At 37.1% G+C, this 25,605-nt stretch overlaps 1 protein-coding gene across 10 annotated transcripts in view; it reads left to right on the forward strand.

Annotated features, from left to right (window-relative positions):
• The window catches only part of FKTN (fukutin), an 86,742-nt gene that overhangs the window by 42,573 nt on the left and 18,564 nt on the right, over positions 1-25,605 (forward strand). For 5 of the 10 annotated variants that reach the window (XM_026506072.4, XM_044386758.3, XM_026506071.4 and 2 more), the window contains 3 exons: positions 366-499; positions 1,998-2,125; positions 18,184-18,281. In XM_026506072.4, the coding sequence (XP_026361857.2) occupies positions 366-499; positions 1,998-2,125; positions 18,184-18,281 (360 nt within the window). Of the gene's footprint in view, positions 1-365; positions 500-1,997; positions 2,126-14,604; positions 15,009-18,183; positions 23,736-25,605 lie in introns of those variants that run through there. The other 5 variants (XM_048223208.2, XM_057313643.1, XM_048223209.2 and 2 more) reach the window with 5 other exon arrangements.

Consider the following 25,605-nt stretch of genomic DNA (forward strand, 5'->3'; position numbering starts at 1 on the left):
ACGACCTGACCTGAAATGCCCAACCGACTGAGCCACACAGGCGGCCTGGCTCAGTTAACATTATTAAAGCTAATAATTTATTTAGAAATTAAAATACATGAAAGTCTTTGAGGATGCTGAGTGCTCGGAGCAGTAAAAATGAAGGAAAGAAGGAAAGAAAAAAGAAAGAAAGGTTCTTCAACAGATGGCTTCTTATAACCACATATTTTAGTTTGGGATTTAATTTTTTAAAAATATTTTTGGTAAAGCACTGTAAATCTAATCTTGAGAAATAACATCCATCCTTACAAAGATCATACAATAGTGACTAATTTTTTTTCCAAACTTAAGTTTTTAAAAAGTTTTCTGGTTTCTTTTATTTTTAGGGTGGTATCGGCAATGCAACATTATTCCTTATAGTAAAGATGTCGACCTAGGAATTTTTATACAAGATTATAAATCTGATATTATTTCAGCATTTCAGGATGTAGGACTTCCACTCAAACACAAATTTGGGAAGGTCAGTAGTAAAAATCTGCGTTACTTCATAAGTAACATGTCTCAAAAGAAAAGTATATATTAAGCAACTCAGAGATGGTTAAGAATGTGACATGTGTATCACTCAGTATTGGCCAGGATGAGGTCAGCAGAAGCTTGTTATGTGACTTTTGCACTATTTAAGGAAAGTAGAAAATTTGGCTTTCTGTTGACAATGAGAAGGAGAAAATGATCTTGAACTCTTGCAGGTGAATTTATTGCCATATAAAATTATAACACAATTAGTATACCATATAATGTAAAATTAATACAATTATTGAGAATCTCATCTACCCTACCTGAAGTTATATTGTTTCTCATAAGTCACTTAATTTCGTATTCACTTAGGCATCTTGTCATTATCAACATGAAATGGTCCTTTGGTGGCTAAGAGTTAGAAATATAGAATCATTTCAGATAGTACTTGAATTTCTTATTTATTTCACATGTTCTGGGTCATCATAGCAATTTTCTCAGAGTTCAACTAGGAATAGGTCATCATGACTTACATGAAATCTCCTTTTAGACAATTTGATTTCTATGCCCTAAGCCCATGATTCCTTGCAAACATGTTACTCTTTTTTTTTTCCAAACAACATCTTACTTTTAATTTGGTTGTTCCCAGGTAGGTGTTGTCCTGGAAACCAAGTAGAAGTATGTTTAGTCACTGAAAAATTACCTTCTTTATCATAATTATTCTAGTTTTTTTAAAAAAATTAATAAAATATTTTCCAGAGATCAGAGTCAAAGCAGTAGAACTCTAGGCATGCAGCAAATGTTTACTCTACACTCACTTTCTGCCTGACACTGCACTCTGCACCTGGGACACAAAGATGAATAAGTTACAGTACTTATCCTTGAGGAGTTCACTGTCTAATTGGGGGGAAAAAACACATAATAATTATGTGATTAGTGCTATAACAAGACAGAGGCACCAAGTCTAATGGGAACGTAATTATTTGTAGGTTACGTTTCTTTAGGGAAATGCTCTCAAAATTCTTTGTATCTTTAACTTTTCTTTTTTCTTTTTTTCATATACATAATATAATGATTTATGGTATATAGATGGGTTTCTGTGATGCCACATTTATATAAGTACTTATTATTGCTTGAAATGAGAGACTTATTTCCTAATGGTTTTACTTGATTATTAAAGGAATCATTTTTCTTTGGTTTCTTTCCTTGTTTAATCAGAAAGGGGCTCAGGAACAGAATGTCCTGCAGAGTGGTAATTTCGCTACTGTAAATAATTTACTCTGAGTTTTCATTAATTGTCAGAAGCAACATTATTTTATATGCATTTAAGAAAGAAATCAAATGATGGCATGCTACTGATAAATCCAATTTCAGAGATGTTCCAGCTTGAAAAAACATTATCATAGAGTCAGTGTTCTCGCTCTATAAAACAAAATCTTTTTTTTTTTTTTAAGAAAATATATTTCCTTTGTTTCAGTCTGTGAAGGTTTTCATTTTCCTCCTAGGTAGAGGACAGCTTGGAACTATCTTTCCAAGGAAAAGATGATATAAAACTCGACATTTTTTTCTTCTATGAAGAGACTGACCATATGTGGAATGGAGGCACTCAGGCCAAAACGGGAAAAAAATTTAAGTATGAATCAGATAAGTACTTATAAAAGGGGCTAGAGAAATAACTTCAGAAGGTAGGAATAAGGAAGTAACTGAAAATGAAAAACAAACGGAAGACTGTCACAGCTTCACTCTTAGCTAATACTTCCTCAGTTTACCCATAAAGTCCAATTACGTTTGGAAAGTATGGACTACTTATAAGGACAGTGTAAGAGGAGGAAGTGCCCCTGGGACTTCAGTCCAAAGAGTCATTATGATTAGAAGCCCTTGAGTCATTGGAAAGGGAAAACCAAAACAAGGAACACAAAAAACAAGCCCAGAGCCTTAGCCAAAACACTGATCGGCTGTTAGAGTTACAGGAGCTTGTTAATTTGATGGAAATGAGTGAGGGTCAGTAGGAAGGGGATAGTCAGGGTGAAGTGAAGTTTAAGTGAGGGCTCTGGAACTTCACTCCTCTGAGGCCACAAATGCTCGGCAAGCTCTGGAATGTGCCTTGAACAATGACTGAGGGCTGATCCTTAAAGCATACTCATTGAGCTTAATAGCTACCATATTTCATCAAATGTAAGATGATATGGATTGTAAGATGCACCATTATTTTATGTGCTACTAAGAAAGGAAAAATACTGCCAATTATAATTCTAAGATGCATGAATCACAGATGGAAAAATTTGGGTGGGGGGAAATGTCTCAGAATTGATGGAGTGCAGTATGTTAGATTGACATTTTTAACATTTTTTTTTAATGCTGCTACAGTAAAACTCTCTGATGAGAAAAGACAAAAATGACATTAGAGTAACAGTGCTCTCCTTTATGATGCAGTTGATCTATTCTCAATTTTGAGAGAGAAAGAGAAGGAGAGGCGAATGAATGGGAATGAGAACCCAAAGAGCATGGGCTTTGGAGTCAGGCAGACCTGGGGGACCTTGGCTGCACCCTAACCTATCTGTGGCCTTTAGCTTTTCTCTGAACATTGATCTCCTAGTCTATTAAGTTTGGGTAGCATTACCGTGTGTTTGACTGTTATGAACATTTTGTGTGTGTTAACACATCTAATCGTCAAAACAACCTTAGGAGGCAGGTATTCTCTGAGGTGCTGAGAATGTAAGTAGTTTGTTCAAGACCGCCCAGCGAACAATTGAAGGATTCAGACAGCAGCCTGTCCTCTAACTACTTTACCCACTACTTTAACCTTTAACCGCTACTCCCCACTGCCTCCCTAATACACCTGACGATATGAGGCACCTGGCATACTGCTTAGCACTCACTAAGTTATCAGTAAATGACGGTTATCATTGTTATTATAATTACTAAAGTGATTGTCATCATCATTGTCATTATTATGGTAGTTATGTGACCAGAAGCTTAAATTTGCCTCACTGACTAGCTGAGATTGGATCTTCTATCATTGAATAAATTTGAGCCATTGGGCAGAGTGGTGAGTGTTCTGTGACACAGAAGAGAAATGCCATATTCAGACTGGTTTCTCCTGGGTACATTGACGCACCCTCTTGGTATTGCTGAATCTTTATTTGAAGGCAAAGAGTCTTCATGTAAGATTAAATTCTGGAGGTTTGAGAGTAATCCAAACCTTTTTCTCAAAGTCATAATGTATCCCCAAATTGACCTTGATGCCAGAGCATGTTCTTGAAGCTTTTATTTAATATAAAAAATTATTTTGCTTTATGACAACAACACATTCATGCTGGGTAAGCTCTAAGACAGAAATTAATAAGTTAATGAATATGTAATTGACATTCTCACTGTGGCTAGGTGAATGGGGGTAAGTGTTATTCAGCTATAGTTTGTTTATTCAAATATAATAAAGAAGCTGAATCTGGGGGTGCCTGGGTGGCTCAGTTGGCTGAGTGTCCAACTCTTGGTTTCAGCTCAGGTCACGATCTCAGGGTCGTGAGATGGAACCCTGGGTCAGGCTCCGCACTTGGCGTGGAGTCTGCTTGGGATTCTCTGTTCCTCTGCCCCTCCCTCTCATAGTTGCTCTCTCTTTCTCTCTCTCTCTCTAAAATAAATAAATAAACCTTTAAAAAACACACACACAAAAAGCTGAATTTAATGTATAATTTAGAGGCTTCTTTAAAAACTGTAAGATAGTGTAGCACAGAAATTAAAGGGATGGAGCCAGTCTGCTTGCTTTCGAATCCCAGCTTTATACTCTACCAGCTATATTACCTTGGGCTAATTATTTAACCTCTCTGTGCCTAAGTCTCCTCAAGTGTAAAATGGAAATAGTAATAGAAATTGCTACATAGAATGGCTTTAAGGATTAAGTGAGTTAATACACAAAAAGGGTTTTGAAGAGAATTAAAGATATCCTGAGTGCCAAGTAATTATTAGCTGCTGTTACTACTACTGTATTAGTAGGACAGGAGTAAAGAAAATGATTTCTCTTCTTAGTCTTATGAGAAACTTACAGACTAGACACCTGTATAATTAACAATATATTAAACTGCCAAAGCTATTCTTAGAGAACTCATATGAGGATGTCACTTTTTTTCCTAAGAAAGATGCTTTCTAGAGCCAGTATTATAATTCTGTTTTTCTTAAATTTCCTTCTAAGGCTTGAATTTCTTTCTTCTCACCAACATGATCTGAAACCCACAAACTTCAAAAGAATGGTTCATTTCTAACCACTACATTTCTGCATAGAAAGAGCTTCTTTCATGCTGCTTTAACTGCTCTTTATGGTAGCAGTGTTTGGGAAGTGTGAAGTGTTCTGATTATTTAACAAGAGAAATGAGCAGTGATGGAACTGTCTGGACAGATGGTGTGAGTCCCAGATTTTCTATCCTGTTACTGTGACCTTAAAAGGCAGAGAAAAGAACAGGGGATGGCTGTGTAGAGTAGTTTCTTTGGAAGATTCCCCCAGCCATATGCCATTTTCATTCTTTTCAGCACTATTTACTTGAAGGAACTATAGTATTTTCACTACTACTATTCCTAGAGGGGGGAAAAAAAACCCAACCTTTTAAAGCTAGTCTAAAGGTCTTTTTATCTGTATAATATTTTATTTTGTATTCATGTATAGTTCATTCTGAGAAAAGCTGAATAATATCATAGAATGCTTACCATTAAAAAAAGAAAGAAAGAAAAGGTTAAAAAGGAACTCAGGAAGGAAGAAAAAAGTTTTCCCCTTTTGAAACTTCACTCTGCATGCCTGCAGAATGATGTTTTTGGTCTTCAGATGTAATAATAATATTAATGGCAATAATAAAGACACACCTACTAGGGTATGAGCTGGTTATCTGGCACATGATAGGTACTTTGTGTTTGTTATCTCAGACCACCTCACAGTGAGGTGTTCTCACTCTCAGTTAGATATGAGGAAACTAGTTCTCAGAGAAGGGAGGTAACTTGCTCATTAATGGCAGGACGAAGGTTTAACTCCCGAGCTGTTGGACTCTTCAGCCGAAGTGCTTATTTCTAAGACTTAGTAGGTTGAATGAATTAATACATGAAATGCTTTTAAAACAGTAAAACAGTACCTGGCACATAGTAAGTACTCTATAAACATTGACTACTGCTGCTACTATCATTACAATATATTATTACCATTACTGCTGCTGTGTTGCTCTGACACAAAGCATGGTACCTTCAACATCGTGGTAACTTGGATTAGTAACTCCAGTGGGTCTCTGAATTTTTTACACTTATTTTTCTTCTCCAGAGTCCCAGTCACTAGTAATAAAAAGTAAAGAGTGCCGCAAGGATGTGATGTTTTATTCCATAACTTCACAGTTCCTACAGATGCTGCCCTGGTTTCTTGGGGTTCTTTCCTTCTGATCTGAATCAGCTGATATAAGTAGAGGCCAGAAGTTTGAGAGGTAGTAATAAAAATTATCTTTGAATATTTGCCATGTGCCAGGCACTATGCCAAGCTTTTATATGCATCATCTCATTTAATCTTTGCAAGTTTATGAGGGAGATCTTAATCTTATCACCTTCGTTTTGTAGATGTGGAAATTAAGGCAGAGCTAAGACTCAGACGTGGGGCCATATCACTTCAGAGCCTAGATTCTTAGATATACACAATGTTAGCATCACCATGATCTACCATATTGTTAATACTCCTTTTATGAAAATAGTCCTTCTACTCAGTGATATTATCAGGGTAATAGAGCTACCTCTCTAGCCTAATAGGAAATACGCTACCCCCTGGGATAGTAGTGGTTCCTTGTATCTTCTGATATTTGTAGTTCCTGTTTATTGTCCTGATCTTCAGAAAATTTGGATGTGTTCTCTGTGGGACTAGACTCCTATCTAGTTGTGGCTCCTATATAATGTAACATTTCATTTGTGTAGAATTTATTTACTAACTCTATGTGCTAAGGATTCACATGTGAACATACTTAGGTTCTGCTCTCAAGGGTCTCATAATGTGGACCATGAAACAAATTATTTAAGTACCTTATCAGTAGTATAGTAATTGAAGTATGTGTTGTATATAGTTGAGATACCAAACCAAAGTCTGTCTAGAAGCAACAGCAAGGAAGTGTGGCTTAAAAATAGAGAGGTTTGTTAGGTAGACTTGACAGGAATATGGAGAAAGGCCTGATAATAGTTTTGCTTAACTACTTTTCTCTTTAGACTGTTCCTATTTTTTTTCTTATTAAAAATTCTATGAGGGTCTTTTTTACATAAAGTAAAAGCTTTATTGGGGCATTTCCTTGACTAGATTCCCAGCAATGGAATTATTATTGTTTGTGCAGTTTAAGAAGTAGAAAGGGTAAGTGGGTAATGTTCTAATACCAGTAAAATCCAAGATTTTATTCCTCAGTCTCTACTTTTTCCTTTGACTCCTTAGGACTCTTAAAAGTTGTATGGGCTTCCTCAATCCTTTTTTCTGTTTTAGGGTCTAACCCAAGATACCACATTGCATTTAGATACCCAGCCTTTTGCAGCTTCCTTTGAGACCAAGATTTTAAGCATGTCGCTAAGTAGTACCAAGTTATTATACATCATCACATGTCCCAGTTCTGCCCATTCAAGGGCATTGAGTTGTCTTTTTTTGATGTTGCTCCTCAGCACCTCTAACTGGAAATAATCTCTCCTCCCTCTGAATTTCCATAGATTTTTTTCCCTTTATTTTTCTCATGCCTTATTTGGGGACTTCTGCTGATTTGTCTGTACTTTCTGAGTTATAGATAGAATCAGGCCTGGTAAATTTGTTGGGACTGAGTGAGACCTGAGCCCTACCCATTCTTAAGTGTATTTGTTTTGTTAAGATGATAGGGTGATGCCAGATTGATGTCTTGATCCAACGTACCATCTTTGGAGAATCAGAACCATAAGGTCAAGCCACCCAGTTTTTCAGTCATTCTGCTTTACCAGAAGCTAAAGATTAGAGTTAGTTGTTGAATACCCACTCATAGGTTCTCTAAGCTTCATAGATGTACCAGGCTCCTGTGGTTTTAGCTCTCAAAAATACATTTGCCTTTTTAGTACTTATAGCTGTGAAGCTAAAAAGGCAAATTTGAATTATTTCTTTAAATTAGTACATTTAAAACATTGGCTTTTCTGAAAATGATCTCACATTTCCTACTCTGTTTACGCCTTCATATCTTACAACAGATATATTGTCTTAGGTTTCCTTAATTGTGTCTCCAAACCTCTAGTGAGTAGCAGGTACAAATTATGTCATTGAGGGAAGAACTTTGAATGCATTTTATATGGTAATTGTATACAAAGTACAAAAGTGGAAGTTATTTATACAGTTAGCTTTGCTTACTTGTTTTTTTAAGAGACGATTACCTCAGGGGCGCATGGCTGCCAAAGTCAGTAGAGGATGCGACTCTTGATCTTGGGGTTGTAATTTTGAGCCCCACATTGGGTGTAGATATTACTTAAAATAAAATAAAAATAAAATCTTTTAAAAAAATTACCTGAGAATGAATAAATGGCAGACCTTTCATTTATGTGAAGTAAGTTATATATTTTAAGACTGCCGTATGCCTTGTTTGAATAATTCTGTAAAGTATTTTGTAAGGTAGTAGTCCAAGAGAAATCAAAACGTATTTTCACTGAAAGAGTTGACATGAATGTTCATAGCGTTCTTATTCGTGGTAGCCAAAAAAATGGAAACAACCCAACTGTCCATCTTCTGGTGACCAGATAAATTATAGTATGTTCAGGCAATAAAATACTACTCAGTAGCAAAGAGAAATGAACTACTGATTTATGCAATAACATAGATGAATCTCCAAAATATTATGCTCAGTGGAGGAGGTCAGATGGGAAGAGTACCTACTATGTAACTGCATGTATTTGAAATTGTAGAACAGGCAAAACCAATGAAGGGTGTAGTAAGATGAGTGATTGCCAGGGGCCGGGGTGGATCTACTACATGACTTGCCAAAGACCACAGGGACCTTCGGGAAGCAGGGTGGTAGAAGTATTCTGTGTCTTAATTGTTGTGGTGGTTACACAGGTATATGTGTTTGTCAAAACTTAAAATGGGTGCACTTCTTTATATGTAAATTACTCCTCAAAAAAGTGTATTTAGAAAAAAAGTTTATTTACAAGTTTAAAAAAATTATGGAGGCGCCTGGGAGCCTCAGTCAGTTAAGCACTGACTCTTTTTTTTTTTTTTTTTTATTTGACAGAGATAGAGACAGCCAGCGAGAGAGGGAACACAAGCAGGGGGAGTGGGAGAGGAAGAAGCAGGCTCATAGCAGAGGAGCCTGACGTGGGGCTCGATCCCGTAACGCCAGGATCACGCCCTGGGCCGAAGGCGGACGCTTAACTGCTGTGCCACCCAGGCGCCCCTAAGCACTGACTCTTGATTTCATCTCAGGTCATGATCTCAGGATCATGGGGTTGAGCCCCACATCAAGTTCCGCACTCAGCGAGGATTCTGCACGTCCCTCTTTTCCTGCTTCTCCCCCCATTCATACATGCTCTCTCTCTCTGTCTAAAATAAATAAATAAAATCTTAAAAAAAAATTATGACTTAGAAAACCAATGTGAAGAGAAAAGAGCCCAAGATTACATACTGAAATAGAGGGATAACTGGGACCAGAGTGATGAATGCGATCAAGGCAGGCTTAAGTGCAGTGGTAAACTTTGAGCCTTTTGCATCTGATTGGACAAATTAGGTAATCTGAGTTCAAAATAAGCTTTTTCTATTTAGTATAAAATTTGAAATCATAATCTATTTTTTAAATTATCTATTATATCCAAAGAGAAATACTCTGGGAAACAAACTGAGGGTTTCAGAGGGGAGGGGGGTGGGGGGATGGGTTAGCCCGGTGATGGGTATTAAGGAGGGCACGTATTGCACGGAGCACTGGGTGTTATACGCAAACAATGAATCATGGAACACTACATCAAAAACTAATGAAGTACTGCATGGTGACTAACATAATAAAAAAAAAAGAGAGAAATACTATTAAAATTGAGAGGAAGCAAGGACAGCTGAGTCTAATTGGTTGTCGATGAACTATAGATTTAATTTTTTTAAGTTATGCAATAGAAATAAAAATATCCTGGGGCTTTGTTTCTGGCATTAAAGAAGAGTTTTGTGCATGCTTTAAATGGATAGTTTTTGATATAGTCGTTATGCAGGTGCATTCAGGTGTTACATGACAACAGCTACCTATACAAGCTTTAATTTGTCTACTCGTTGATGATATAAATTTGTTCTTGTTTCTCCTTTGGTACAGATAATCAGTAGTTCTGTCCTATGGAGATTGCGTAGCAGAGTTTAAAAGTCAGTAGAATAGATGGAATCACTCAATTTACACTGGAAGTCAGTGGGAAAATGAGGTTCAGTGGGTAGAATTTTATTTTATAAAACATATATGTGCTGTGTATATGGCTTATACATTAGAAGTTTGGGATGGGAGTGGAATATGGGATCAATAAAGATCTCAGAGATTATATTCTAGTTTAGGCTCTGAAAAGCATATTAGCCATTCCACTATTACCCTTTTTGCTTCTGTGTTATCTGGTGGAATTGTGAGGGGCTTAGTGGAAGAGATAATTTAAAAAATGCTGGTCAGCATGCTGTATACTTGGTTCTCAAGAATAGATTGCAATTCTTAGAAAATTGGGCAAAATTGATGGTGAGGACTTAATGTGCACAGTAATTCCTCACTTTGCCACATTCCCTTTGATCTAACACAAATCGCTGATGAATATGCCTAGAAGACATAGCTGATTCACATCACTAATGATCAGGGAAATGCAAATCAAAATCACAATGAGGTCTCACCTTAGGCCTGTCAGAATTCAAAAACATAAGAAATAACAAGTATTTGCAAGGATCTGGAGAAAAAGGAACCCTCATACACTGTTGGTGGGAATGTAAATCGGTTCAACTACTGTGGAAAACAGTATGGAGATTCCTCAAAAAATTAAAAATAGAAATATCCCATCCAGTAATTCCACTATTGGGTACTTACCCAAAGAAAACAAAAACACTAGTTTGAAAGATATATGCACCCCTGTTTATTTATGATATTATTTACAATAGCATTATTTACGATAGCCAAGATATGGAAGCAGACTAAGGGTCCATCAATAGACAAATGCCTAAAGGAGGTGTAAAGTGTACACACACACACACACACACACACACACACACAGAGTAGAATACAACACAGCCGTGAAAACGGATGAGCTCTTGCCATTTGAGAAAACATAGATGGACCTAGAGGGTATTATACTAAGTGAAATAAGTCAGACTTAGAAGGACAAATACCATATGATTTCTTACATAAGTGAAATCTAAAACAAACTAAACTAAATGAATGAACAAGCAGAAAGCAGAATTAGACCTATAAATACAGAGAACAAACTGATGGTTGCCAGAGAAGAAGAGAATAGGGAGTTGGGCAAAATGGGTGAAGGGGAGTGGGACATATAGGCTTCCGGTTAGGTAATGAATAAGTCATGGGAATAAAAGGCACAGCATAAGGAATATGGTCAATAGTACTGTAATACCAGTGTATTGGGACAGATGGCAGCTACACTTGTGATGAACATAGCATAATGTACAATCTTGTCTAATCACTGTGCTGTACACCTGAAACTTATGTAACATTGTGTGTCACCTATACTTAAATAAATATAAAATATATGTATAAAAACAAGTAAAATAAAACATAAAAGGTATAGCTGAGCTAAAAGAGAATGGAGTGAATAATGAAAAAGCAGTATTTGAACAAAATTCCCAAATTAAAGACAGATAAGCAGGATAAATAATAAATCTACATCTAGATACTTCTTAAGGAAACTGTAATGTCAAAAACAAAATTTTGAGGCACCTATGTGGCTCAGTCAGTTAAGCATCTGCCTTCAGCTCAGGTCATGATCCCAGGGTCCTGGGACCCACATCAGCTCCCTGCTCAAGGGGATCCTGCTTCTCCCTCTCCTCTACTTGTGCTCTCTCTCACTATCTGTGCTCTCTCTTTCTCTCTCTCTCTCTCACTATCTCTCTCTCTCAAATAAGTAAATACAATCTTTAAAAAAAAAATTTTTTTTTTGCAGGCTACCAGACAAAATAGATTGTTTACAAAGGAGCAGCAAATATACCTCTTTAACAATAGAGGCGAGAAGATAATGGGGGTTATAGCATCTTTCAAAAGCTGAGGAGAAATAACTAAGTTATGTGCAGTTAAAACTAACATTCAAGAGGGAGGTCAAGATAAAGACATTTACACATATAAAAAGACTAAGAAAGAAAGTTCACGTCTCAGAGATCCACACTTAAAGATCTATTAAAGGACACAGAAGGAAGACATGATAAATATGAAATAACGGTGAACACAAAAATGGGTAAAATATGTCAGTAAATTTGTGAGCCATTGTCTGTAAAAAATAAAATGACAATGTGTTAAAAAGAGAGAAGTCAAAAAAGGAAAACTCTTGATGATAATAAGTTGAGGAGGAGTTGATTTGTCAGTGTTGAAGGAGTGAAGTATATTTAAGTTCTGTGTGGTAGGAAGAGGGTCGAGATTCTGCATACATTCGGTTTTTATTAGAACTCTTACACTGAAGTATGTAGGTTAAAAATAGACAGTAGCTATTACAAACAGTAACTACTACTAGATAGAAATATTTAAAGCTTCCAAATAGGGGTGCCTGGCTGATTCATTCGGTAGAGTGTGCAACACTTGATTTTGGGGTTGTAAGTTCAAGCCCCACGTTGGGTGTAGAAATTATTTTATTCAAAAAAAAAAATCATTTAAAAAATAACTTCCAAATAAGCAGAACAAAAGAGAATTTATTAATCTTTATCAAATGAAATTAGGAAAGGTGGGACAAAGAAAAGGTATGGCAAGCTGAAAACATGTAAAGATAATCATAACAACAGTCAGCATCGTAATACCACTTACTGTGTATGTGCTAGATACTATTCTAAGTACTTTATTTATTCATTATGCTAACATCTCTCCAAGGTACTGTTAGTACCCTCATTTTATAAATGAAATGAGGAAGTTAAGGCACAAAGAGATTGACCGATGTTTTATAACTGGTAAGAAGCGGAGCCAGGGTTTGAGCCCAGGCAGTCTGGCTCTAGAATTCAAAATGTGTCTAAATATAAAATTAATTACAGGAAATATTAACAGATTAAGCTAACCCATATAAAGATGAAGATTAAAATAGGATAAAAAACCAAAACATAGCTATATAATGCTTGGCAAGAGGCACACCTAAAGCAAAATCACACAGAAAGGTTGAAAATTATAGGGATGGAAAAAGATATCCCCCAACATTATTAACTAAAGAAAACTCTGCTATAATATTAGTATCAGACAAAGTAGAATTTTAGGGGGAAAATTTTAAAGGATTGAAAGACCCACCACATAATTTTGCAAAGAAATAGTCCACCAAGAAATATTGTATGATTTTAATAGCATGGTCTTTAGGGGCACTTGGGTGGCTCATTTGGTTAAGTGTCTGACTCTTGATTTTGGCTCCCATCATGATCTCGGGGCCGTGAGATGGAGCCTCATGTGGGGCTCCATGCTCAGCGTGGAGTCTGCTTGAGATTCTCTCTCTCCCTCTGCCTCTCTGCTTGCTAACTCTCTCTCAAAATAAATAAATAAAATCTTTAAAAAATATGTGGTCTTTAAGTATGTAAACCAGAAGCTGATGAAATTCTAATGAATATTTAACATGTCCACAATTATGGTGGGAGAGATTCTGAAATACTTTTATTTAAAAAACTGCTGATTCAGGCAAAGAAGAAATCAGTAAAACTATTGAAAATATGAACAAAATCAACAAGCTTGATTTATTGGATATATATAAAGGTCTTTACCCAACAAATGCTGAATATACTTTCTTATCTACTGTATGTAGAACATTTATAAAAGTTGATCATGTACTGTATCATAAAGGCAATCTTAATATACTTCAAAGCATTAATAAAAATCCTCCTGTGTGTGTATGTGTGTATGAGAGAGAGAGAGAGGGAGGGAGGGAGATTCTCTACATTAAGAGATTAAAGGGAGAAAACCTACATGATTATTTCAATAGATGGTATTGTATGACCACAGTGGAATCAAATTATAAACGATTAAAGACATCTTTAAAATGTATGGAAACTTTAAAATGCCCTTCTTAATAACTAATGACTTAAAAAGGAAATAATAGTGGGAATTATAAAATTTGGGGGGCTCAAAGATAAGGTACTACATACTCAAAACTTGTAGAATGCAGTTAAAAGGAGAGAGGTAAACTTGTAGCCTTGAAAACACTTAAGTATGAAAAAGTAGATTAAAAAATTAAGCATTTAACTGAAGAAAGTAAAAGAATAATACAGTCAGCCAAAACAAAGAAAGAAAGTCAAAAGTAAAAAATTAATGAAATAAAAAACAGTATCAAAGATCAACAAATCCTAATGCTGGTTCTTAAAAAAAAAAAAATTAAAAACTAGTAAGCAGATATCTAGCAAGATTGACCAAGAAAAAAAAAGAGTAAAATTAAAGACAGTATTCACTGCTGAAGCCAAAAAGCTTTAGAGTCTATGCTCTTAACTATGTTACACTGACTTTCAAAAGAAAATGCTAGGGACAGCTTTAAATCATTAAATTTGATAATTAGGTATAATGTGAAAATGATAATTTTCTGGGAAGAAATAAATGTCAAAATTAATTCAAGAAGATCTAGATAACCCAATATCATGAAAGAAATTGAATTAATAATCAGAAATTCTCCTTTCTCTTTTTTTTCTCCTACCAAAAGAAAGTTCACAGGAAAGTTTTACCATGCCTTCACAGGAATAGATTATTCCCCATGTCATATCTCCTATGTCGGAAAATTTAAAAAGAAAAAAAAATGCTTTAAGCAATTCATTATATGAGACTGATAGCAAAACTGGACTTGGACAGTGCCAAAAAAAATTTAAAGGGTAAATATGGTATTGTCGAACATGGACGAGACTATCTTAAGCACAATGAATCAAATTTTGTAGTATTTGTGTATTAGTGTAATTTTCAACATTAAAGGATTAAAATATTAAAGGAGAAAACTCCTCCATTATTATTTCAATGGATGACATTAAAAACTTTTGATAAATTTCATAATTAACCAAAAGTGGGGAGTTTGGAATAAAAGGGGTCTGGAATTTCTTTAATTTGATAAAGGGAATATTCTCAAAACCTAGAGTGGGCAATAGTATTTCATGATCAACTTTAGAAGCCTTACCATCAAAATCAGAAAAAAAAAAAAAAAAAGTGCTTTCCCTGCTTCTATTAAGCAGAATGCTAGAGGGCTTAGGCAGTGGAAAAACACAAGAAAAAAAAAAATTAAGAATTAAAAGCAGAGACAAAATTGGTAATGAGAATAAACCATTTGTGTTGTTTTGCAGGATATTCTTGTTTAAAAACATGGCTCTGCTGTTCCAGCCCCAGAGTTTAATGCAACTTATGTTTAAAAAGGTCAGATTCAGTTGTAATTGATGGTATCTCTGTCTTTTACTTAGCCTAGCTAACTAGTAATAATAAAAGCAGTGTTTTCCATTTAACAATTGTTTATAGGTTGTACAATTAAACTGATGAGATTACTTTATCCAACCACCAGTAAGTAGTTTTACAGATTATAAGGAGGTTTGGAGGGAAAAAAATGAAATAGTCTACTCCAAGTCTTTTTTTTTAAACTCCAGCTAACTCTTAATTCTAATTATTCTTTCATGTGAAGATAAAATGAAGTAAACGTGCTATGAAATAGAAAATGTGAATGGAAGAATTTTTGTGTGTGGAAAGGTCCCTTGAGTTTACAAGGGTTGCCTTAGTCTGAATTTAAATCTGTTCACATTTTGGATGCTGTCCCAGAACTCTAAAGTACACACTGCTTAGCCAAACTTAACCTTAGCTCTACAAGCTAAGGTAATGTCGCAGACACATAGTCGTTGTTTACTGGTAACCTGGACAGAGTACAAGGCATGTGGTGTTCTGTTTCACCCCGCCCCCTCTCTGCCTCTCCTCCATCCCATTTTACAATCAGCTTTCACATTTTATGGTTTATCTTTCCTCTTCTCCGAGGAAGCTGGAATATTCTTTTTGCTGATTGAATTGAAAATTATTGGGTGGAAAGAAAAGCACAACGATTTAGGGATGTTTCCCTTTAGGAACAAAAATGAACCTTTGAGTTAAATTGTCTTTGAGTTATTTTTCACGTTGTTTATGTATTTTTGCTGTTTGGGTTTTGTTCATTTGAACATTTCATTGTTTAAAACATTGCTTTTGTAAAAGTTGTAGTATTTTCATCCACCCTATCTGTCCTGGACCTGTGATTTTTCTTTCTTTCACTTCTTTGGATAGACTGGAGAGGCTAGTATTTAAGAGAGGAGTTTCCTGGCCTATGTTATGAGATAGGCCATAGTTTCTGCCTCATTTCAACTAGAGTGTGTCAACTTGATAGGCTGGGACAGGTGGACATTCTGCTGACCGGCATCTGATAGGGCAGCGTGGAGGCCCATGATGGATGGCTGTGTCTGATGACAAAATAAGCAATTCCGTGAATATGAGTGTGCAGAATAAAACTGGGACCAGCAGATGGTGGAGCTATGCTGTATCTTGTTTCTTCCTCAGCTATGAGATTTGCTGTGGCCGTCTTTTCGCAGAAGCCAGCTGGGATTGTCTATTAACTGCCAGCACCCATTGGTTTGGGTAGAAGGGACTTGTTGCTTTCTTTAGAATTTGTTCAGCCTCTCATTTTCGTGTATGGCTTTATGTTCATCTGGTGGTAAAACATGATATTTAAAGGCAGAATGTATGAGAACTGACCTTTCCTTGGAGAACATCCCAGCTAGATCCCATTTCCACAATATGATTATGCTTTGACATCTGGCTTTTTCCTGGTTTTTTTTTTTTCTTTAGTCCTCTGATATTTTAAATTTCTGTGATCTCTGCTATTGTCACTTCAAATCTCATTACTGAAAGTTCTTTTCATGTTGTGAAGAGAAGAAACCTTTCTCAGAAAACACCAACACAGAATATAGGGCTGTAATATAAGCTTAAATCTAATGAACCAGCTCGTTTTAGCTTTCCTTTTAATATGTTGAATTTAATTTACTGATCTAGAGTACCTTTAAGAAACATGTTTTGGTTTAATTTCTTAAACTTACCTGCTAGTTAAAATAGTTCCGCTATAGATAGAGTAAAATTCATTATAACTAACATTGCCTGAGCTGGTATAGAGTTCTCTAGCATTTGAGATGAAAGAAAGGCAGAAACTACAGGTAGGTTCATGTGAGGGACAGAAGCCTGGCAATGCATCTTGGAGTCATGCTTGCTGTCTATCCTTGGGAAGTCCAGGTTATGAAAGAAAAGAAGATTCACCTCACACATACGCTGCTTATTTTAGTGTTCTGTAGTTAGAGTCTTTCAGTAGCAGTTTGAATTTGATGGGGATTTAATGATGTGTGAACTGTTAAAAATAAGAGAATAAGTTTGTGGCTGAGAACAGAGATTTAAAAAGGGCAGGTGGTAAAATAAAAGGCAGAGCAGGAAGAATGTGGTCTGTATAGCTGTGTTTAAGGGAAGTTTTGTTGAAGTACAGGACATCCAGGCATTAGACCTCTATTCCTGCATCTGAGAAGGGGGCGGGGGTGTGAAGCTTTACTCAAAAAGCCATCTTAGTGCATCCTACCATGCTCACGTATCGTGGGAAATTTTCACTACAGTAGGAGTTAGGAATGAAGTTTGAAAAATACCCTGGCTGACCCTGGGAGTTTCTTCTTTAGCTATCTGAGCTAAGTAGGTTATCAAAAGCCATCTAGGAGCACACTGAACCCCAGGACACAGGACTTAGTAAGACCTGTCCCAAAGGCACACGCATGTATGATGCTGTTGTTGGAGAATGTCCTGTGTCCAGAGTTGATTCAGGTTTTCTGGTCAACTAGAAGAGTTTGTGTCCTTTCTTGCTGCTACATGTGCCTCCCTCTGTGTAGGAAGGATTGCGAGTATTAGAAATGTAGTAAAAAAAGAATATATACATATGAATGAATATATATATATTCATTCACTGGTTTACCTGAGATGTTTAAGGAATGGCCACAGCCAAATCCAAGTCCTTCCCTAGGGTTTTCTGAGCTCTATCATTTTCCTCCATTTTTTGGGCACTTTTTGCTTTGACTTCATTCTCAGACAGGCTCTCCCTGCTAATAGATAACAAAAAGGCTCAGCTTCCATCCCACCTGCTTAGAAACCTCAGCAAAAAGAATGCCTCTTTCTTCTGGTAGTTCCAATGGAAATCCCAAAGCTGACTTTTATTTACCTAATTTGTGTATATTCCTATTCCTGATCCAATCACTGTAATGTACTGGTTAAGCCTGGGTCTTTTTTACCCATCTCTGGGTCCTGGGGGTGGGTCAGCCCCTCCTGAACCATAGGGACAAGAGTAGGGGAGGGAAACAGGGATGCTGGTAATGTTAGAAGAGGAAGGGGATGCTTGACAGTCAGAAACAGTAAAATGTCCACTATATCTGTCCCCAAAGCTATTTATTGGGAGAGGACTTTCCTTCAGCCAAGAGTGCACTAGCAGCTGGGTTCTTTAGATCAAACTTGTACTGTCAAGCCTAACCCCTCCCCCATTGCCTCTGTGTTGCCACAGATACCTGTTTCCCAAGTTTACACTGTGCTGGACCGAGTTTGTAGACATGAAGATTCATGTGCCCTGTGAAACTATTGAATACATTGAAGCCAACTATGGTAAGACCTGGAAGATTCCTGTGAAGACATGGGACTGGAAGCGCTCTCCCCCCAATGTGCAGCCCAATGGAATCTGGCCTATTTCTGAGTGGGATGAGGTTATCCAGTTATACTGAGACAGTAAGTTGAAATGGTAGACTTCCCCTTTTGAAACAAAGGTGGATAACTGTTTAAGAAGATAAATCTCTATTTGTCAAATGTAAGGAGGGGCCAAAGATATGTCAAGTGTGAAGATGGAGAAAGAGTCCTAACCTCTGAGCCATCTGATTTAATTCTCTCATTTTACTTTTATTAAGGAGTCCCCCTGCGCCAGGTACAGTGCTAGTTTAGAGTGGAGAAGCAGAGTTGAGTGACACACATGGCTGTCTCTTTCCCTTCCCTTTGGTAAGCACCTCAATTTTCCTTTGAGGGAAACACCCTTACCTTTGAAGCTCCTATGAAATGTGATGTTCTTTCAAAATGTTAGATAATGGTTGGACTGGATGATAGGTTTATTGGGCAAAGCTAAGGAAGGATATACCAGTAAAAATATTAGCCCGTTCCTGTAATCGGCAGTTAAACTTGTATGTCAGTGCTGCTTTTAAGGTTGTAGAGGCGGAGTTAACACATTTAAGTGATCAGACTTTAGATGGCATCAAGAAAAGATGCTAGCAGATTCATTTTACAAGCAACCCCATGTGAAATTGATTTAGAGTACAGGGCATCGTTCTGTAAGAGAATGAGAGCTTCTTTCTAGCTTTGTCAAAGATATGCAAATTTCCGTGCATTTTTCTATTTTTGTATTTGAAGTGAAAAGGAAGCTTGTGCTTGTGTGATGCTTTAATTTCCAGCCATTGTGAGAATATTTTCACTGACCTCTGTAGCACCTGTTAACAAATCATTCAAGCGAGATCATGCTACCAGACATGATTTTGAAAGGGTTGTGATTTCACAAAACTTACTTTCCTTGTTTCATTCCCAACCATCTGTTAGGTAAAAATATGAGCTATTCATGGACTTTAATATTTCCTGAATTTTTAATCCTTGCACTCCCAATTTTAATGTTAACACTAAAATATTAATAGAAATACCTCTAATTTTTCTAAGTGTACTCTTCTGTGTATTCATTCATCAGTTACAGCTCCTTACCTTTCATTTATGGCCTATAAACCAATTTAAATGCTATGTGAGACTACCTGCCCCTCTCCTGTATACTATATCACATCTCCAAAATGAAGATAAATGACAAATCTGACAAATGCTTTCTGCGTCCTCCCACCCCAGATCATGGTGTTTGTAAAGTTTGTGTCCATTCTCATTGTTCTACCTAGAGTTTCTATCTGTTGCATATTGATGGGACGAGAATGCAGACTTCCTTGCTTTATCAAGTACCACCAATTTAAGAACCCTTCAGTTTTCTTCCCCTCCTCCCCCCAGATATGTTTTTGAGTGGCCTGGGATGACCCTGTCTCCCTCATCTCTTCATGAATCACTTTAGTGATATATTCCAAGTGAGAAGTAAAGGTAGGCACAATAAACACTGCTATCTTTTTCTTTGTCTGGGAAAGGAAGCCAAGTCTTACATTTTATCCAGGCTACGTAGGACAACTTTCTTGACAAAATCCTAGACTTTCGTCTAAAACCAGAGAATCACAGGAGTATCAGAAATGGAAACCAGAGGGTCTGAGGGAATAGGCAGACTGAGTTTTCCTAAAACAAAGTTGGGGAAAGTGACCTGCAACCACCCCACTCTCTATTTTCAAAACACCAAAAACTTTTTTTGTTAAATGATAACCACTGATCTTCCTCTCTTAGGATGAGCTTTCAGTGCGTACTCATTGGATCTTTTCATAACTAACATAATGAGGTTCTCAGGGGCTCTTACAGATTACCAGTAAACTTGTCCCCAAATGACAGGCCATGTAATCAGATTCTCTTTGCTGGAAAATCAGCCCATAGAAATCATATCTGAATTCTAAATAGCTGAACCTAATTTCATTTTTCACGGTTGAAAAAATATCAAGATAATAATAGTGTTCCCGGGCAAAATCTGCTCTGCTTAGTGAGGACCATTTGCTTGTGCTCAGCATCTAGACGTGTATGTAAAAGTGCATACATATTTCTGCCCATTTCAAATTGGGGCTTCCACTGTTTGCCAGGGGGTCCTACCACCACTATTTAGGTTATTTTCTTTTATCTACCCCTGGAGTCCAAGGTCTTGAAGAATCCAAAATCTAAGATGTCTTGGCCCCATTGACAGAGATTCTGTATCCTTCCCTCCACAGCCCACTGGCAGCTAAAATACCTTTCTTGACTACCTTCTGGTTTCACAGGCTTCTGCTCTTGCTTGGTTCTGACCCTAACTTGAGGGAATGAAAGCTTTTCCCCAGACTCTGAAGGCCTGCTTGCTTCTGATACAGATCCAGCCATACTTCATTCTGCGCTTCTTGGCAGTTCTTAACTGTGCTCAGTGTTCAGTGCATCTACCCTCAAACCTCATCAGATCACTTTTCTTTCTTCACCTGAGTATTCCAACAATAATTCTCCTAGTATGGCTACTTTCAGGTCCACTTTGTCTGGCTTACAGGAGAAAACCTCCTATATTACTTGGAAGTTAGGCACCCATGGATATCTCCAGACAGATCCTGAGAGGCAAGACTGATAACCTCTCACTTTACAACCAGGGGGCCACACGGTCCTTCTCTAAGCAGAGGGCACTTGGCCTTCTTCCCTCTGCTGCAGCCACTGACATCTGGCCCCTGGAATAAAACTACAGTACAACTGCAGTTCCTAAAATCAAGCATCCCTAAGAAGCTGGGCAGTGGGATAGCTGGTTTCTTTGATTCCCTAGCTACAAACCCTGAAATATGACCACTAGATGGCAGAATGTCTACCACCATCCTCCCCAAACAAGTTCACTCAAGTGAAAATCATCTTGCTCTTGAGTCTTAAAAGCTATAGGGGTCACATTCATTCTGTCCCTCTTGTTTTATAGCTAAATCAATAAGCAATAGCAGTAATTTGAGAAACACCTGAAGCTAAAACTCAAGAGTGCGATGACTTTTGGCCTAGTTCCTATGTCATTGCGTCACAGCATAGCATCTTTAACTGTGCTTGAGGTGCTTGACAGAGAAGTCATCCTGAACCTTCAGGAGTCAGTTTCAGGGTGTTTCTGCCATTCCCTGCTTAGTATCTTTCTGCTCCAATTGAAAGTCTGAGGTGACAAAGAAATCAAGAAGGAGTATTTCTTTCTTGTCCAAAATACTTAGGCTATCTTCATACCCTTATCCACAAAATGCCGTATCTCCAAAAGGTGAAATAGTTCATGTTTGGAGACATCAGCCTTTGATCATGATACTCTTAACATCCAGGAGTACCTGATTCTCTTAAGAGGTGTCCCATTGCTACTTCACCTCTTCCACTTCCCCCAGGAAACCATTAGCTAAGCACTCATTTCTGAAAAATCTTTCCTCCTTCCCTATTGATACTCTCTGACAGATGCAAGTAGTTGGGAATAAGTTGTACTCATTCCTTTTCTTCTTTGTGACCGCAAACCATTGTATCTAGTCTTAACATGGCTCCAAACTTCAGATGGCACATAGGACAGCAAGGTGTTACATTAAAGAGCAGCGGTTTATAGATTGGGGACCAGAGCTGCATCTGGGAAACACACTTGGAATGAATTCCCACACTCCAGCCTAATACCTCACCCAGTATCACAAGCCTAAGGCTGCAAATGTTTCTAAGTCTCCCCTAAGTTTTACCTTTTGGAAAATGAACAATTCTTTCATCCTTAACATTATAAATCCCCATGGGAAAATTTCTTCAAATACTAGTCAGAGAAAGTGCCACATTCTCAACTTCTAATATATAATTATCATGGAAAAACTCTAGTTCCTGACCAGACGAAAGGATATCTTTGAAGAAGTGTCCCAGCAGCAATTTCTCTTTCCTCCTCTTCTTCCTCTCTCATTAAGACCTGGGCTGTGTCACCTCTGACATTTCACTTGGGGGGAATCAGCATGTTGGTATAAAAAGATCACAAATTTCTGAATTAGGCCTGAGTTTGCATCCCAGGTTCATCATGTGGGGTTTGTGGTAGAGGACCTCTCAGCCTCAACTTCCACATGAGTGAATTAGGGAAATGTGTACTTCCCAGGGTTTTTAGTTAGGGTAAAATGGACCATAAGTGCTTAGCATCAGGCCCAGGATTAAGTAAATACTCAAGAAATATTCCATTTCCTACTTCCAAGCCCCTTTTCTAATTATTCTTCAAATGGGATTAAAAAAACTATGATTCAGAACACAGACCTTGTTCAGGAGGTTGGGTGACTGAATTTGCTTAGGGGAAAAATTGTTTCATTGTATCACGGCATTAAAGGACAAATTGTATGGTTCATGAATTCAGAGACACTACCGAATTGGCTCTTTCTCTAAATAGAATTAGTATTTTCATTTTATTTGGCAAGCTGTTGTCTCATAAGGTCTCCTTATATGATCCCTAATGTTACATAGTTCCTTGGTCCCTCCCTAGATTTGGTACTTGTTCTGCCCTGGACTTCTTCAATATTCTAGCTTTTTCTAGAGGTAAACCGTCATCTCTTTGTTAGTAATTCTCTACCCAGCCAAAATCAGATGTAAGTCATGATTTGCAGAGGGGAAGAACTTGGAATACTTAGTTTCATGTAGCTATCTGTGCTGATGAATGTTTATATCCGTGCTTTAGTAAAGGAGAATTGAAAATACTCATTTCCACCTTCTTCCATCAAATTTGTGGTTTTGTCTCAATTAGGCAAGAATCTACAGGATATGTTTTAAGCTACTTTAAGCTTCTCTGCACAAACTAAAATCTAATTATAGTTTGTAAGTCAAACAGACCAATTCAGTAGTGATACCTTTTCACAGGACCAGTAGGCAGGTCTACATTTTTCTAATGAGAAATCTGTACTTCTGTATTCTCAGAACTTCTAGGTTAGAATGCCCCTTTGGCCATCTCCCAATCCAACCCAATGTAGAGATGATGTAGGAACCCATTAGCCAACCAAGCTGCTGTACACTTACAAGCAGCTCTCACAGTGGGGTTGAAAGGGATTATGAGGAGAATTAGAAGTACTGTATTTTGTTTTATAAAACAACGTACTGTCTCATGCACCATTAAAAAACAATTATAAGATTTTGTAGTTTTTTGATGACTCATTCAGAGCATGGGTTTGTTAAATGAAAATAATATATAGCTATTTGCATGCCCCTTCTACTTCATAACCAGAAAAAGATGTATGTGAGTTTTTTAAACAAAATGATATTTTAAACATGGGTAAATTTCAATGTATGCTTACCAGTTGACTATTTGGTTTTATCTTCAGGTAGAGGGAGTTTGTGGTACTACTGACAATACCTTTAATATTATTATTATGATCAGAAATTATAATATATAATCAGTTTAGGATGACGAATAAAATTTTTTTAATCACTTGAGATGTTTTGTGTTTATTCTTGAAGTTTGCAGTAGATATTACAGCCAGTAGTATTTGTAAGCAATCTGGTAAAATAGTAAATCTTGCCACCAGTACAGTATTTCTAAAATTAAGGTAAAATGAAGTCGTATGGGTGGGCCCTAATCAGATATGACTGGGTCCTTATAAGAAGAGATTTAAGAATACAGACAGGCATAGAGAGAAGACTACATGAAGATTAGGGAGAAGGTGGCCATCTACAAGTCAAGGAGAAAGGCCCTCAGAAGAAACCAGCCCTACCAACACCCTGATCTTGGACTTCTAGCCTACAGAACTGTAAGAAAATAAATGTCTGTCTTCAGCCACCCAGTCTGTGATACTTTATTTTTTTTTTTAAGATTTATTTATTTATTTGAGAGAAAGAGAGCACACTTGCATGCAAGCAGGGGAGGGGCAGAGGGAAAGGAAGAGGATCTCAAGCAGACTCCCTGCTGAGCTCAGAGCCTGACACGGAGCTCCATCTCATGACCCTAAGATCATGACCTGAGCCAAAACCAAGTGTCAGACACTTAACTGACTGAGCCCCCCAGGCACCCCATCTGTGATACTTTATTAGGCAGCCCTTGATTAAAGCAGTAATCAAGACAGTGTAGCATTAGTAAAGAGATAGACACATAGATCACTAGAGCACAATAAAGAACCCAGAAATTGACACACAAATATACTCAATGGATTTTTGATCAAAGAGCAAAAGCAATTCAGTAGAGGCTAGGATAGCCTTTTTAACAACAACAAAAGTAACCTCAACTTGCACTTCATACCTTATACAAAAATGAACCCAAATGTGTCCTGTACTTAAATGTAAGACTATGAAACTTTTAGGGGGAAAAAATGGAAATCTTCATGATCTAGAGTGAGGCTTTCTTAAGACTTGATACCAACCAAAAGCACAATCCAAAAAAGGGAAAATTGATAAGCTGGACTTCACCAAAATTAAAAACTGCAAAAGCCTACAAGAAGAGGATGGAAAGTCAAGCTACAGACTAGGAGGAAATATTTGCAAGCTACGTAGCTGACAAAAGAGTAACATCTAGAATATATAAAGAACTTGACCCTCAACAGCTTAGAAAAATCCATTAGAAAATGAGCAAAAGACATGAATAGACATTTCACTGGAAAAGATCCACAGGTGATAAGCACACCAAAAAGACGTTCAGGACTGTTAACCAAATAGCCAAAAGCAATCCTGAGAAAAAAGAACAAAGCTGGAGGCATCACATTTGCTGATTTCAAGCCATATTCTAGTGCTGTACTAATCAAAACAGTATGGTGCTGGCATAAACACAGACACATAGACCAACGGAACAGAATTTAGAGCCTGGAAAATAAACCCATGCATATTCAGTCAACTAATATTTGATGAGGAAGCCAAGAATACTCAATGGAGGAAATACAGTCTCTTTAATAAATAGGGCTGGGAAAATTTGGATATTCACATGGAAAAGAATGAAACTAGACTTCTGCCTTCCACCACTCACAAAAATTAACTCAAAATGGATTTAAAAACATACATGTGAGACTTAAAACCATAAAACTCCCTAGCGGAAAATGGGGAAAGAGCTCCTTGACATTGCTCATGTCAGTGATTTTTTGGATATGACACCAGAAGCACCAAAGGCAACAAAAGTGAAAATAAACAAGTGGGCTACATCAAACTAAAAAGCTTCTGCACAACAAGAGAAACAATGAGAGGCAACCTATAGATTGGGAATAAATATCTGCAAATAATATATCTGGTAAGGGGTTAATATCCAAAATACATAAGGAACTCCTACAACTCAATAGCAAAAACAAAAACAAAAAAAACCCAAACAATTAAAACTGGGCAAAGG

The sequence above is a fragment of the Ursus arctos genome, unplaced genomic scaffold (assembly GCF_023065955.2).
Source record: "Ursus arctos isolate Adak ecotype North America unplaced genomic scaffold, UrsArc2.0 scaffold_18, whole genome shotgun sequence".
NCBI lineage: Eukaryota > Metazoa > Chordata > Mammalia > Carnivora > Ursidae > Ursus > Ursus arctos.